Source organism: Scyliorhinus torazame, chromosome 25 (genome assembly GCF_047496885.1).
Source record: "Scyliorhinus torazame isolate Kashiwa2021f chromosome 25, sScyTor2.1, whole genome shotgun sequence".
NCBI classification, from domain to species: Eukaryota; Metazoa; Chordata; class Chondrichthyes; order Carcharhiniformes; family Scyliorhinidae; genus Scyliorhinus; species Scyliorhinus torazame.
The window spans coordinates 11,534,279-11,550,841 of record NC_092731.1 but is presented as its reverse complement, the minus strand read 5'-3'; the positions used below and the strand labels follow the sequence as shown (position 1 = coordinate 11,550,841).

At 47.6% G+C, this 16,563-nt stretch overlaps 1 protein-coding gene across 2 annotated transcripts; it reads right to left on the bottom strand.

The window, feature by feature from the left end:
- Window positions 1–1,706: 1,706 nt before the first annotated feature.
- On the bottom strand, window positions 1,707–15,137 carry ccdc97 (coiled-coil domain containing 97). 2 transcript variants are annotated; one of them, XM_072489991.1, is made up of 5 exons: window positions 14,991–15,137; window positions 12,545–13,089; window positions 9,326–9,571; window positions 7,730–7,859; window positions 1,707–5,741 (listed from the first exon to the last, which is right to left on the bottom strand). In XM_072489991.1, exons 2-5 carry the CDS (start codon window positions 13,008–13,010, stop codon window positions 5,621–5,623), a joined length of 963 nt encoding a protein of 320 aa, XP_072346092.1. In that variant the 5' UTR covers window positions 13,011–13,089; window positions 14,991–15,137; the 3' UTR covers window positions 1,707–5,620. The 2 variants fall into 2 exon arrangements, with proteins under 2 accessions (XP_072346092.1, XP_072346093.1); XM_072489992.1 differs by having other exon boundaries at window positions 14,958–15,116.
- Between the last annotated feature and the right edge of the window lie 1,426 nt (window positions 15,138–16,563).

Genomic DNA, 16,563 nt, shown 5'->3' with positions numbered 1-16,563 from the left:
ACTCTATGGAAATAGCAAGTGGCATCCCAAAATATAATTAAATTCCAAGGATACAATGAAACTTAGATTTGAGTTGTAAATCACTTGTTAAAAAATGAATTCACAGGGCCTGGATGTCTCTGACCAAATCATCATTTGTTGCTCATTCCTAATTAGCCTCACGGAGGCGGTGAGATGCCTTCTTGATGCAATGCTGTGGTTCTGCAGTAACGAAAGGGCCAGAACGGTGAAGGTGGCAGATTTTCTTCCCTGAAAGATATTAGTGAACCAGGTGGCTTTTTAATTTCGAGTTGGTAATTACAGTCACCATTACGGAGACTGGGTTTTATTCAAGATTTATTTAATTAACTAAATCGAAATTCCCCAACTGCCCTGGTTGAGTTTAAACTTTTGTCTCCAGTTCATTAGTACAGGCCTTTTACTAATTACTAGTTCTAGTTACCAGTTTGCTACCATTCCCAGTAACCTTGACTATAGGAATCAGAAGTTCATTAGCATGTCACGGGGTTGGCCCCCAATTTTTACACTCAACATGGCATCATAAAACAGAAACCCAACAAGGAATCAACAATCCTACGTAATGTTATTATTGGTTACAATAATGTATACTAAATTCTTGATCCTCCAGTGATCTGATACCTGAAAAACCTTTACATAGAAAGATTTACAGCCCAGGATTCCATTTGTTCCATTGTGTCTGTGCTCGCTGTAAAAGGGCTTTCCAGCCTAGTCCTACTTTCCAGTCTCTGCAGTCCTCTAGGTGACAACACCTCAAAGTTTATATACAAGTATTTTTTTATGCACTTGAAATACCTCAGTAGTAATTGTTATTGGTAGTACAGAATCTGAAAAGGAAGACACGTTGCCAACGCTCTTTCTCTTGCAAATATCAGGACAAATCAGAAAAATACAATGCAGAAAAGGCCATTTGGCCCATCGAGTCTGCACCACCGCATGAAAGGCACCTGATCTGCAAATCCTAATCCCATTTGCCAGCACTTGGCCCATTGCCTCGAATGTTATGACGCGCCAAGTGCTCATCCAGGTACTTTTTAAAGTATGTGAGGCAACTGCCTCTCCCACCCTCCCAGGCAGTGCGTTCCAGACCGTCACCACCCACTGGACAAAACATTTTTTCCTCAAATCCTCCCCGAAACCCCCACCCCTCACCTTGAACATGCGTCCCCTCTTAACCAACCCTTCAACTAAGGGGAACAGCTCTTCCCTATCCACCCTGTCCATGCCCCTCATACTCTTGTGCACCTCAAATGCAAGAATGGCAAATTGAGAGCAGTCTGGGGAGCCGACAGTTCTCCATTGCTTTCTCCATAGCAACAACTCGGCCAGATTCAACTTGCCAACTAATCAACACCCTTTCTCCTGTAGTGTAAATTGTTGTTGTGATTGTTCAAAATTGGGTGTTCTTGCATTTGTCCTGGTGCATGAAAGATGAAAAACTTTGGTAACTTGTTTCTTTACTGAGCAAGATTTCAGTACAAATTGTGAATGATGCCGTTATATTTTACAATCTGATACGGTACCACTGTTGATGGATATTTGACTCTGAAATTAGTAAATATTTCAGCAAAAACACACAAAATACGGGTTTGGAAGCGTTTTAATGATCCCTGCATGTTCAGCAAATGGAAAGTCTTCTGGTCCAAAGTAAATGAAGATAAAAATAAACAGAAAAACTGAGAACCGGCTGTTTCAGAAAGCTTTTTAATTGAATCGCTGGAAATTGGTTTGAATGTAAAACAATACTCCAGATTTCTTCAACACGAGGAGGGGAGGGAAACAACCTTCACTTTGCAAAGCTTTGCAAGATTCAGATACACTGAGTCCAATTTAATCTGTGTGGAAGTGGATGGATTTTAAAGGAGTTAAAATCTCATCCAGAACTAGCTACACTTTTATCAAACCTTTAGGGGACTGTAAACAAATTCAATTCCTGTTAAAACCTATTTCAAAAAAAATCTTAACTTCCTTCATTCCCCAACTTATGAAGGTGGAAACATAGGAACAGGAGCAGGCCATTCAGCCCCTCGAGCCTATCCCGCCATTTAATGAGGTCATGGCTGATCTGCGACTGTATACCTGCCTTTGCCCATGTCCCTTAATGTCTTTGCTGAACAAAAGTCTATCTCAGATTTAAAATGAACAACTGATCTCACTTAAACTGCTGCGTATGGGAGAGAATTCCAAATCTCTACCAACCTTTGAGTGAAGAAGTTCTTCCCAACATCTCTCCTGAATGGTCTGGTCCTAATTTTTAGACTCTGCCCCCTAGATTTAGAATCTCCACCCCGTGGAAATAGTTTATCTATCCTGTCTTTCCTTGTTAATATCCTGAATACTTTGATCTGATCACCCCTTAACCTTCTAAATTCCAGACGGCACAGTGATTAGCACTGCTGCCTCACAGCGCTGAGGATCCGGGTTCGATCCCGGCTCTGGGTCACTGTCCGTGTGGCGTTTGCACATTCTCCCCGCGTCTGGGTGGGTCTCACCCTTCACACCCCAAAGATGTGCAGGGTAGGTGGATTGGCCACGCTAAATTGCCCCTTAATTGGGAAAAAAACCTATTCCTGCTGGTTGGGATGTCTAGAACTCGGGTGTATCGATATTTATTTTTCGAGATGAGGGTGTCGCAGGCAAGGTCAGCATTTGTTGCCCATCCCTAATAGCCCTTGAAGTGAGTTGATCGGCCATTTCAGAGGCAGTTAATAGTCAACCAACGTACAGGGGGTGGGGGTGTCGAGACCGGGTGAGGACGGCAGATTTCCTTCCCTAAAGGACATTAGTGAACCAGTTGTTTTTTTTAACGACAATCGATGGTAGTGAGAATGGTCACTGGCGTTCAATTCCAAATTTATTCGTTGAACTTAAATTCCAACGGCTGCTGTGGTGGAATTTGAACCTGAGAGTTCCAGGGCATTGGCCTGAGGGCCTCTGGATTAAGGGTTCAGTGACATTGGTTTAGCACAGGCCTAAAGAGCTGGCTTTTAAAGCAGACCAAGGCAGGCCAGCAGCACGGTTCAATTCCCGTACCAGCCTCCCCGAACAGGCGCCGGAATGTGGCGACTAGGGGCTTTTCACAGTCACTTCATTTGAAGCCTACTTGTGACAATAAGCGATTTTCATTTCATTTCATTGCCGCTACACCACCAACGCCCCCGAAATAGCCAAACCTTTCAGAAATGAAATTCAGAAACATTTCCCCACATAAACACCAGGGGGTGTTTGGAACTCTCTTCCACAAATGGCAACGGAAGCCCGGTCAATTGTTAATTTTAAAAATTAAGAGTGATAAGATTTTTGTCCATCGAAGCTATGAAAGGGATGTGGGGCGAAGGTGGGTTTATGATGTTAGATCAGCCATGGCTGCATTGAATGGCAGAGCAGGCTGGATGGGCTAACCAGCCTCTTCCTGTTCTTCTGTCTTCCTTGGCCACTTCAGAGGGCAGCTGAGGGACAGCAATGCTAGCGTGGGACTGGAGTCACAAAGGGGCCTGGACCAGGGGACAGGATGGCATCTTTGCTCCCTGAACGGACCTTAGCGAACTAGTCGGCTTTTCACAAGCCAACAGCTTCATGCCAATTCTTGTTTTATTTTACCAAGTGTCACCATTCACACTGCCTCCCCCACTCCCCCCAGATTACTGTGAAAGCAATCTCTAACTACCAAAAGTAAGTGGGCAGATTGAAACAACAATTTAAGCCCCTTTTGACTGTCCAAAAAGCAAACCAAACACTTGGTACCACTGACGGCACTGGTCTGTGTACAGGAGTTTAAATGGAGAAAAAAATTAAACAGGCTGAATAATGAAATGTAAAACATTGAATGAAAGTTGTCCGAATCCTTCAATTGTTTTAAAAAGCTTGTTGGCGATTAGTAACCCTAATTCTGTGCAATAATTGCTAAGCGTGAAAAGAAATGCAGCAAGTCAGAGGTGGAGAGTGAACATTCTGGTCGGGGAGTGTCCGAAAGAGAGGTGTGCGTTTTCCCGAAACAGGCAGCTCTGCCATTAGTTACCACTCTCTTATTTTTCCCTCCTATTCCAGGAGCCCCATTGCCTGCCAGATGACCGTGAGATACCCATTCTCCTCTGGCAATGTGGCTTTGTGACTGTTCAGTAGGAGTGGCTGTGTGTCGACAGAACTATCCCCCATATGGGTAGGAAGCTCAACTTCCTTCTCGCCTTGCCCCAATGGTAATTCAGTCTGCAAAAGGGATTGCTGGACTGCTTGGACTTCAGTCACTCAAAGGCAGGTGCGCTGCAGTATCACGGTGTCAGATCACAGTGCTGCCTATCCCGCAGTGCTCCTTTCACGGTTTGTTAGAAGATTCATATACAATATTTCTACTAAACCATGCGCTAGCTATGAAGAGAGGTTGAGTAGATTAGGATTATTTTCATTAGAAAGACGGAGGTTGAGGGGGGACCTCATTGAGGTCTACAAAATCATAAGAGGTATAGACAGGGTGGATAGCAAGAAGCTTTTTCCCAAATGGGGGTGTCAATTACTAGGGGTCACGAGTTCAAGGTGAGAGGGGAAAAGTTTAAGGGAGATATGCGTGGAAAATTCTTTCCGCAGAGGGTGGTGGGTGCCTGGAATGCATTGCCGGCGGAGGTGGTAGAGGCGGGCACGATAGCGTCATTTAAGATGTATCTAGACACATGAATGGGCAGGGGGCAGAGGGATATAGATCCTTAGAAAATAGGCGACAGTTTTAGATCGAGGATCTGGATCGGTGCAGGCTTGGAGGGCCGAAGGGCCTGTTCCTGTGCTGTAATCTTTCTTTGTTCTTCAGGACCAAAAGTCTCTGAATTCAATCCTCACACCGAGCCCCAAGTTAGCAGACCGCGGCTGAGTTAGCATCAGATCCATCTATAGACGGATATTAAACTGTGGTGCGCCTCGTACAACATTCACATGGAACAAACAGTACTGGAAAGCAACCAGAAATGGGAAAAGGTAGGGCAGCACGGTGGCGCAGTGGGTTAGCCCTGCAGCCTCACGGCGCCGAGGTCCCAGGTTCGAACCCGGCTCTGGGTCACTGTCCGTGTGGAGTTTGCACATTCTCCCCGTGTCTGCGTGGGTTTCGCCCCCACAACCCAAAGATGTGCAGGGTAAGTGGATTGGCCACGCTAAATTGCCCCTTAATTGGGTAAAATGGATTGGGTACTCTAAATTAAAAAAAAAAAAGAGATGGGAAAAGGTGCTTCATTTTAGCACCTCTACAATAGGTTCAGGGTGCAATCCTCCTCCCCTCCCAGCCTTCTCCTCACAGATCAGGAATGAAACCTAGAGAGGCGAGGCTTCATTGCCCCCTAGGTGGTGCAGTTCCCCAGTGAGCCACCAGGGGAATCTGTACACGTCTGTAGCAGTTTCCCTCGCTATACATCAAATTAAAAAATAATAGAATTCAGCACGACAGCCCCAACACTGGTCAATTAAACAGTTATTAAAATTACAGGGAAGAAATTGCATTGGTGACACAATGTACACAAAATTACCCAGTCCTTCACTAATAGTCTCAGAGTTTGGAAATGCGGTTAAATCTAAAACTGTGGGGGGAAAATAAACATTTAAATTGAAGAATGTTTAATCCTTGTCATTCTCTGTCCATCTCCATATCATCAACTTCCACTGGCTCCTCCTCATCAAAGTATCTCTCCTCTTCATCACGACTTACGATGTCAAGATTGTCAAAGTCTGGATTGTCGTCGACAGCACTGAAAGCAGAACGGGATTTTAAATAACAGGAAGTGTTACTGAGGCCTCCTAACCAGAACTGGCTCTTCCTCCTCCCCTAAATTTTGGGGTAAATGTCCTTCGGGTGTCAGCAGTTCGCTGCTGGTTTGCCCACATGGCTATTCCTCATGTGTGAACCCTTAGAGCAAATAATGGAAAAGGTAAGGAAGAACAAACTTGTATTTATGGAGCAGGATGTCTTCAAAGTGCCTGACAGCCATAATAATCTTTATTAGTGTCACAAGTAGGCTTACAGTAACATTGCAATGATCTTGCTGTGAAAATCCCCCAGTCGCCACACTCCGGCGCCTGTTCGGGTACACTGAAGAAGAATTCAGATTGTCCAATTCACCCAACAAGCACGTCTTTCGGGACTTGTGGGGGGAAACCAGAGCACCCGGAGGAAACCCACGCAGACACGGGGAGAACGTGCAGACTCCGCACAGACAGTGACCTAAGCTGGGAATCGAACACAGCGTCTCTGGCGCTGTGAAGCAACAGTGCTAACCACTGTGTTGCACTTCACCCTTTTGAAGGGTTGCAATGTAGGAAACACAGCAGCCAATTTGCACACAGGAAGCTCCTGTACAGCCAAGTGTCAGACAATCCATTGTCGCTACTGAGGGTCAGGTGTCGGCCCTCGACACTGAGGAGAACGCACTTGCTTGGAATACAGTCGTGAATGCCCCCCTGCCGCCTCAAAACAACCCTTCAGAAAACACAAGGGGCCTTAGCTTAACGTCTCCCCTGAACAAACCGTTTGGCAGTGCAGCACCTTCCCGGTACTGCGGCGGAGTGTCAGTCCTGAACCCACAGCCCTCTGAGAATGCTACCCACTGACTCTCTGTTAACTTAACACAGAAACAACCGAAAGAAAGCGCTTCAAAGACACGAGGGTGCCGAGCCAGTTTACCAAATTACACTGTTGCTGCAGCTGAGAAATGGTAAACAGTTTCTTTTTGGTTAATCTAAAAGATTATTTTCAAGGTTCTAGACAAGAAGGAACAAAATCTGACAAACTTTTTTCCCCCCCTCATATAAAAAATAGTACATCGAGATAACAAATGATAATGTGTTTTTCAAAATAAAATAATGAGGTCAAGGACCAGTCCTATAAGTTAGATATTACTTTACGGAATGGGGGGTGCATTAAGTGAAGCGTGGTGGGAAGGAGACGAGTTTGGGCTATGAAAAGCCAGAGACGGTAGGAAGAAAGGCAGACTGAAGGAGTTTAGAGAGTTTTCACAGTTTTGAAATCCAGGGATAGAATGAGGAGGGATTGAAAGGGGCACGGTCCTCTGCTGCATAGGGAATGGGGCCAGGCGAGTGTTGAAGACTGGACAGCCGGGAAGGGGGGGTCGTGGAAGGCCCGAGGCCTGGGGGAAAGATTCGGTGGGGGGGGGGGGGGGGAGACCTCATTGCAGTATGGGTTGGGCAGAGGAATGGGCGACGGGCCAGCAGAGAAGGTGAAGGGGTGATCAACCAGCATCGTGGCCACCCAAGTAAAATGGGAGGAAACCTGGAAGGAGAGGGATAGAAGAAAAACGCGAAGAACTGAATCATGGTTTCAACGCGAGACTGAGGGGAAACTTTAGAGACATGTTAATCATCTTGGTATCAACAGAGAGAGAGAGGGGAGAGAGAGAGAGGAGGGGGAGAGAGAGGGAGAGAGAGAGAGAAAGGAGAGAGAGAGAGGAGGTGAGAGGAGAGATAAGACAGAGATAGAGAGAGCGAGAGCAAGAGGAGAGAGAGAGACAGACAGACAAGAATGGTATTGGTGTGAGAAGCTGAAATCTTGGAAGAGGGATATTATCTGGGATACGGAGTGCATTTGGGTCAGGAATCTGGATTTATACGGGAGTGGGACAATTTGGGATTGTTCTTTCCAAGAGCTGGCACAGGCTCGGGGATGTACGGTGGCCGTGCGTGCTGTATGACTCTCCTCTCTGTGTAGGTATATGGTGGTCACCTGTAGTCAAACTCTCTGTCTTCCCCATCCAGGAAACGCTGGTACATGCGACTCACAAATTCCTCCCTCAGCATGGATCTCTCATCATCACTGGGTACCCAGTCTTCAGCTTTAGACTCAGGGTTGTCGTCTAGACGGAATGAGGAGCATCAATGTCACAACTACAAATACACAATTAAAAAGCAATCTCATTCATGGGACGTGGACGTGTCTGGCAAGGCTAATATTTCTTCTCCAACCCCAATCCCCCAAACTGTGTGTCCTTGCTTGGCCAGTTCAGAGGGCAGATAGGAGTCAACCACATTTCCCTGTATCTGGAGTCACATACAGGCCAGTCCAGGATAGGATTCCCTTCCCTAAATTACCATAAGACGATAAGGCATAGCAGCAAAATTGGGCCATTCTCACCATCGGGTCCACTCCACCATTCAATCATGGCTGATATTTTTCTCATCCCCATTCTCCTGCCTTCTCCCCATAACCCCTGATCCCCTCATTAATCAAGGACCTATCTATCTCTGCCTTAAAGACACAAGTGATTTGGCCTCCACTGCCTTCTGCGGCAATGAGTTCCACAGATTCACCACCTTCTGGCAGAAGAAATTACCCCTTACCTGTTTTAAAGGATCGTCCCTTTAGTCTGAGATGGTGTCCTCTGCTTCTAGTTTTTCCGACAAGTGGAAACATCCTCTCCGTGTCCACTCTATCCAGGCCTCACAGTTTCAATAAGTTTCAATAAGATCCCACCCTCATGTTTCTAGATTCCAATGAGCACAGGCCCAGAGTCCTCAACCTTTCCTTGTACGACAAGCTCTTCATTCCTGGGATCATTCTTGTGAACCTCCTCTGGACCCTTTCCAAGACCAGCACATCCTTCCTTAGATATGGGGCCCAAAACTGCTCACAATACTCCAAATGGGGTCTGACCAGAGCATTATACAGCCTCAGCAGTACATCCCTGGTCTTGTATTCTAGCTCTCTCGACATGAATGCTAACATTGCATTCCACATGAGTGAATCAGAAAGGTTTTTTTTTTTATAAACCCATGCTTCTGGATCTAGAATCTGGGTCCCTGGATTATTAATCCAGTAACGATGCTGCCCACTCCCTCAGTTTGGGCTCAGTATCTCAAATCTAAGGAACAAATATTCATATTGGGTTGGTTGCTCCTGGTCACTGCCCAACAGTCTGTTCTGTCGTGCTCCCTCATTCAAATAATGTGCCGACATTTATTAATAATAATAACCTTTTATTGTCACAAGTAGAAAGTTACTGTGAAAAGCCCCTAGTCGCCACATTACAGCATCTGTCCGGGTACAGAGGGAGAATTCAGAAGTCTCAGCTGGTACGGGAATTGAACCCGCGCTGCTGGCCTTGTTCTGCATCACAAACCAGCTGTCTAGCCCACTGAGCTAACTAGCTCTTGCGTGCGCATTTAACGTGTGAAGATTAGCCTCTTGGGCTGGGTACAAAGAATAGGAGTCAATGCCTTCAGTCGAAAAGGGGGGGGGGGGGGGGGAAATGTTAGTGACGGAACAACATTCTAATGTTCAGTCCTGTCTTCCTGCCCAATAAACCCAGAGGCAAAAACATACCTTCCTCCTCATCCTCCTCTTCCTCCTCCAAACAGGCATCCTCCCTTTCCTGCTGCCACTGTAGCCTTTCCTGCACAATCTTTTCCTGATAAGTGTTCATCAGCAGGTCAGACAGACACATGGCATTGCCCAGGTTTTTGCAGCTCTCAGCCACCACCTCCTCCTCTGTCATGTACTGTCTAATATACTGTTCGTAGAGCAAAGGATCTCGAGTTCGCATCTGCTCATCGCTGAAGTACTCCCCATCTGCAGAAAAAAAAAGGGTGACATTAGCAAAGATATCTACTGGCCCATTTCCCCCAGAGACCAGAGCACAACGACCACAAATGGCTCACGCAGCGGAGGCGCTGAGGGGGTCCTGCACCGTCGAGGTTATATTTTTGAATTGAGACATTAAACTCAGGCACTTACAGATGAATGTAAAAGATCCCACAGCACTATCCATAGAATCCCCACAGTGCAGGAGACCATCTGACCAATCCAGTCTGCACTGACCCTCCAAAAGAACACCCTACCTAGGCCCACTCCCCCGTAATCCCACCCTAACCTGCACATCTTTGGACACCAAAGGAAAATTGATCACGGCCAATTCACCTCACCTGCACATCGTTGAACTGCAGGAAGAAACTGGAGCACCAGGGGTGAAACCCACGCAGACACGGGTAGAATGTGCAAACTCCACACAGACAGTCACCCGAGGCCGGAATTGAACCCGGGTCCGGAGTTGAAGGCGGATCCCTGGCGCTGTGAGGCAGCAGTGCTAATCACTGTGTCAGCACTGCTTGGAAGAGGATCATGGGAAAGGGGAAATTGGTTCTTAACCAAACCATTGCCCATCCAATGAAAAAAAAACCAGCGGAGAAATATTTTAATCTATTTTTCCTTCCGCTGTGGAAAAGGGTTGGGATGGTGGTGCAGTGGTAATGTCACTGGGCTGGTAATCCGCTCGACCCAAGGCTAATGGTCTGGGGGACACGGGTTCAAATCCCCCCAAGGACAGCTGATGGAATGTAAATTTGATTTAAAAAATCTGGAATTGAAAGCTTGTCTCAGTAACGGCGACCGTGGCAACTATCATCGATTGTCGCAAAAACCCATCTGGTTCACTAATGTCCCCTTTAGGGAAGGAAATCTGCCCTCCTTACCCGGTCTGGCCGACATGTGACTCCAGACCCACAGCCATGTGGTTGTCCATTAACTATGCTCTGAAATCTTCAAACAAGACACTAAGCTCAGCATGGGCAACATATATTGGCCTCACCATGAGTGAATTAAAAAAATATAACTTCTCTTTTTAAAGAACGGTTAGAAAGACAGAGAACAGGTGGCACAGTGGTTAGCACTGCTGCCTTGGGCACTAAGGACCCAGGTTCAACCCCGGGTCACTGTCTGTGTGGAGTTTGCACATTCTCCCTGTTTCTGCGTGGGTCTCACCTCCACAAGCCAAAGATGTGCAGGGTATGTAGATTGGCCACGCTAAATCGCCCCTTAATTGGAAAAACATAATTGGGTACTCTAAATTTAAAAAAAAAAAACAGGAAGACAGAACATTGAAAATTGAGAATGTTTGATGCAGAGGCAGAGGTGCCACAAGTGGGTTCTAACTGGGTGTGAAGATAAATATCTGCATAGATTAAATGGAAGGGACTATTTGTAAATCACTGAGAGACAGGAGCTAAGATGCAGCAATGGGCATCTTGTGTTGAAATTAAAACCGCTTACTGTCACAAGTAGGCTTCAAATGAAGTTACTGTGAAAAGCCCCTAGTCGCCACATTCCGGCGCCTGTTCGGGGAGGCTGGTGCGGGAATTGTACCGTGCTGCTGGCCTGCCTTGGTCTGCTTTCAAAGCCAGTGATTTAGCCCTGTGCTAAACAGCCCCTACATCCAACAATTGGTTTTGATTGTAGCCCAGAAAATAAGATGACTTTCTTCCTTTTCCTGTTAACAACAAGTCAAAAGAGAAAAGAATTTAATCTCAGTTCTTATTGGATACAAATCCACAGCAATAAAACTTGCAATTGTTTGAAACAAAACTAGCAAGCTCACTCAGTGGGCATGGCAGGATTGAGAAACATTGCTGAGATATATTAGAGGGAGCTTTGATTCTTATCTCAGCTGGAAGTTCTCCTTGTTGACACGAGACAAACACACACAGAAAAATAAAGAGAGGAAATCTGAAATGGAAACAGAAAGTGCTGGAAAATATCACCAAGTCCGGCGGCATCAGGAGAGAGAAAAACAGAGTTGATGTTCCGAGACCAATGGTGGCTGACTCTTCTCCAGTCGGCATGGTGGGGCAGTGGTTAGCATTGCTGCCTCACGGCGCTGAGGACCCGGGTTCGATCCCCACCCTGGGTCACTGTCCGTGTGGAGTTTGCACATTCTCCCCCTGTTTGCGTGGATTCCCCCCCCCCCCCCCCCCACAACCCAAAGATGTGCAGGGTAGGTGGATTGGCCACGCTAAATTGCCCCTTAATTGGGTAAACAATAATTTTTAAAATTAATCTCTATGTGGCCTTCCCCCTCCCTATCTCCTTAATCTCCTCCAGCTTCACAACTCAGATGTTGGAATTCAGATCTCTGGTGCATTCCGGATTTTAATCATTCAGCTGCCTGGTCTCAAGCTCTCCACTTCACCTTCCTCCTTTAAAATGCTCCTTACAACTTACCTCTTTGATCAAGCTTTTGGTCATCTGATCTAATGTCTCCTTAAGTGGCTTGGTGTGTATTGTTTTAGAAAGCTCCGTGAAGCACCCTGGGACTTAAAGGTGCTTTATAAAAAGGAGTTGTTGTTTGTGGTAGTTCTTGATCGCAACCACAGCGAGAATTGGACCTCATACCATCCAGTCCGAGGGCAATACCCCTCCTGGAAAGTAAAGGTTTGAATTATTGGGTTACAATTAGTTTATATTGAGGGACCAAATATTCAGCCTCCAGGGCACAGCTGGCATAAGTAAGGAAAATATGACCCAGTCAATCTGAAATTTCAATAGAAATTTAAAAAAAATGTCCCAAGAAAAGCAAATTAAATCATGTTCTCACTGTCTTTAACATTGCACACTGGCACAATGCCTTCCATTCATGAATTACTCCTCAATTCTCACCGTCTATGGAAAATAGTGCTGGGGAAAATCAGGAGCTGCCAGAACCATCGAAAGGCAGCATCTTCCTAAAGGTGGGGCAGGGAACAAAATAACGAGCATCTTTTTGCACATCACCTTTAATCAGCTTCTGCAGGGCCGCATATCTCTTGTTGCGGACGTTTGTCCGGGCAGTTTTCTTCATGGAAGACTTCCTAATTTCTTTGCAGTAAAAAGTAACTTCATAGTTGCCTGCCAAATGGTTGAAACAGATCAGATGCTCCTCTTTGATGATTTTGTGAAAACGTTCCAGGAACACCACCGGCTTACACCAGAAAAGGTCCTTGATGATGTCCAGCTTCTGGTCATACACAAGATCAGGCTCGTCCATCTGCTGGCTTTTGATCTGAGCCTTGCTACTGGCGATGGCATGAAACATGCTGTTTAGTGAAGCATCCATGGCTTCTTCCTGCTGCTGGGCGGGAAGCTCCTTCATCACTTCGGCAATTTCCTCTGGCGAGGCAGGAGCAGGGGACCGATTCTGATTCTCGATCTCATTTGGGGTGACACAACCCTCACCAGAGATTACGGGCATCTCCTCCATCTGGCTTCCTGAGTGACACCATCCGGAGAAGGATTGCTCGCTGGCGCAGCAACTTCCAAGAAATCTTGCGTTTGTGGGCCTATGAACAAGGCAATTTTCACATTAATTATGCAGATTACTGTCACACGTTTAAAAAAAATTACAGCACAATTTGGGGAGGAGATTTGTTTCTGGATTGAAAGTGATGAAATGTACAGCAGGCCCCAGTCCGTAGAATATAGTGCAGCAGGAGGCTGACTAGCTCCTGCCTAGAGCGAGCCAATCTTCAGGGGAAAACTCAGATGGAACATTCCATGTAAACGGAATTATGTGATGTCCTATTTCAGACAATGCACAGATGCACCATAGAAAGCATCCTATCTGGATGCATCACAGCCTGGTATGGCAACTGCTCGACCCAGGACCGCAAGAAACTTCAGAGTCGTGAACACAGCTCAGTCCATCACACAAACCTGCCCCCCATCCATTGACTCCATCTACACCTCCCACTGCCTGGGGAAAACGGGCAGCATCATCAAAGACCCCTCCCACCCGGCTTACTCACTCTTCCAACTTCTTCCATCGGGCAGAAGATACAGAAGTCTGAGAACACGCACAAACAGACTCAAAAACAGCTTCTTCTCCACTGTTACCAGACTCCTAAACCACCCTCTTATGGACTGACCTCATTAACACTACACCCGTGTGCTTCATCCGATGCCGGTGCTTACGTAGTTACATTGTGTACCTTGTGTTGCCCTATTATGTATTTTCTTTTATTCCCTTTTCTTCCCATGTACTTAATGATCTGTTGGGCTGCGAGCAGAAAAATAGTTTTCACTGTGCCTCGGTACACGTGACAATAAACAAATCCAACGACTGCCCCACAGTGCATTCTTTTTTAAATTTAGATTCCCAGCTTTGCTTATCCTCTGCAAATGTTTTGCTGGATTTGACCTTTGCCTCATGCTTTCCAAATCACATTTCTGACAGCTGATGTAAACACTCACATTACCATTAGAGTTTTACTGTAAGGGTAGCACGGTAGTTAGCACTGCTGCCTCATGCACTGAGGACCCGGGTTCGATCCCGGCCCCGGGTCACTGTCTGTGTGGAGCTTGCACATTCTCCCAGTGTCTGCGTGGGTCTCACCCCCACAACCCGAAGGTGTGCAGGGTAGGTGGATTGGCCATAATAAATTGCCCCTTAAGTGTAAAAAAAATGAATTGGGTACTCTAAATTTATTTCAAAAAGTGAGTGAAGAGATTCACAATGTGCTGGTGAGCTGTTGTCGGCAGCTGGGGAAAGGGTTTTTTAGGAAGGGGCTCTGGGCCTTCAGCAAAGCCCCAGTCCCTAGCCCCCCATAGGCAGCACAGTAGCACAAGTGGATAGCATTGTGGCTTCATAGCGCCAGGGTCCAAGGTTTGATTCCCCACTGGGTCACTATCCGTGCGGAGTCTGCACATTCTCCCCGTGTCTGCGTGGGTTTCCTCCGGGTGCTTCGGTTTCCTCCCACATTCCAAAGATGTGCAGATTAGGTGGATTGGCCATGATAAATTGCCCTTCATGACCAGAAAGGTTAGGAGGGGTTATTGGGTTACGGGGATAGGGTGTGAGGACTTAAGTGGGTCGGTGCAGACTCAATGGGCCGAATGGCCTCCTTCTGCACTGTATGTTCTATGTTCAATTCCCCCACCCCCCCAGGTCTAATCCCAGGCCCACAGCTCCCAGTTCCCTTGCCCCAGCCCCCCGTTTCACAGGCCCGTACCCAGTCACCAACCCCCAGTCCTCAACACACCCCCTCCCCGGTCCCCAACACCCTTGCCCCAGCCCGTAGGCCCCCCCTCCTAGCCCCGTTGCCCCAGCCCCAGCCCCCTTCCCAGCTCCTAGCCCCCAGGCTCCCAATCCCCAGTCCCCCCGCTCCCAGCCCCCAGCTCCCAGGCCCAGTCCCCCCGCTCCCAGCCTCACCCCTGGCCTCCTGCAGCCGCTCCATCGCCTCACCTGCTGGGCTGGGGGTGGCCTGTGTGTGAATCAGTCTCAGACCGTTTTGTCCCCGGGGCCCAGGCGGGGGTTTCTTTTCCCGAAGCCACAATCCGGAAGTAGGAGCGGACCGGCCCCGCCCCAAAGCGGGTCCTCCTGCGGGAGGGGGAACTGATGGCGGCTCAAACGTTCCGGTCCCTCTGAGCAGCCCGGCCCTGCTGCTCAGCACAGCCTCTCTGAAATGTCCCCTCATTATTAAACTCATGGGTTAAATTAGTGGGAATAAATACAATTTCCGATCCTTTGCATCTTATATTCAACATCTATGTCTGGAATAGAATAGGATCCCAACAGTGCTGAAGGAGGTCATTCAGCTCATCAACCCTTCGAAAGACAACCCCACCTACATCCAATCCCCAGCCCTCGACCTGCAACGCCACCCTTTTTTTAAAGTATAAATTTAGAGAATCCAATTCTTTTTCTTCCAATTAAGGGGCAAATCAGCGAGGCCAGTCCACCTACCCTGCACATCTTTTGGGTTAAGGGGGTGAGACCCACGCAAACACAGGGAGAATGTGCAAACTCCAAACGGACAGTGACCCGGGGCCGAAGCTGGGTCCTCGGCACTGTGAGGCAGTAGTGCTAACCACTGCACCACCCCTGCAACTCCACCCGAAGGGGCAATTTATCATGGCCGATCCACCTAAACCTGCATGTTTTTGGACTGTGGGAGGAAACCGGAGCACCCGGAGGAAACCGACGCAGACACAGGGAGAACGTGCAGACTCCGAACAGACAGTGACCCAAAGTCGGAATCAAACCTGAATCCCTTGTCATCCTGGTGAATCTCCTCTACACTCTTTCCAGTTCAATCATATCCTTCCTATAGTGTGGCAACCAAGCTGCACACAGTACTGCACTGTGGCCTAACCAGTGTTTTATACAGCTCCATCATAACCTCCCTGTCCTTCTATTCTGTACCTCAGTGTAGAATCTCGACAGTTTAGAAGGAGGCTAATTGGCCCATTGAGTCTGCATCAACCCTCTAGGCCCAAGCCACCATCTTATCCCTGGAACCCCACCTAGCCCTTCCACACTCAGCGGCGATTTATCATGGCCAATCCATCTAACCTGCACACCTTTGGACTGTGGGAGGAAACCGGAGCACCCGGAGGAAACCCACGCAGACATGGGGAGAACGTGCAGACTCCACATTGACAGTGACCCAAGGCTGGAATTTAACCCGATTCCCAGCCGCTGTGAGGCAGCAGCGACAACCACAGTGCCACCGTCCCGCCCCTCTTCCTAAATTTATCCTTTGTCTCATCCTTATCCATAACCTTTGCCGTCTTAACCCCCGTATCGACCTGTCCTTCAGGGACCCAGGGCCACCAGAAGGTCACTGGCACTTCCCAGCGTGGGGTTATTGACAAAAAGTTGGATTGCAGCATAGCCGAAGGATCGGGAATTCTGCCACCTCTAGGAATGGGAAATAGGAACCAAAATCAAAACTATTTTATTGCGAGGCAGCGCGGTGGCGCAGTGGTTAGCACTGCAGTCTCACGGCGCCGAGGTCCCAGGTTCGATCCCGGCC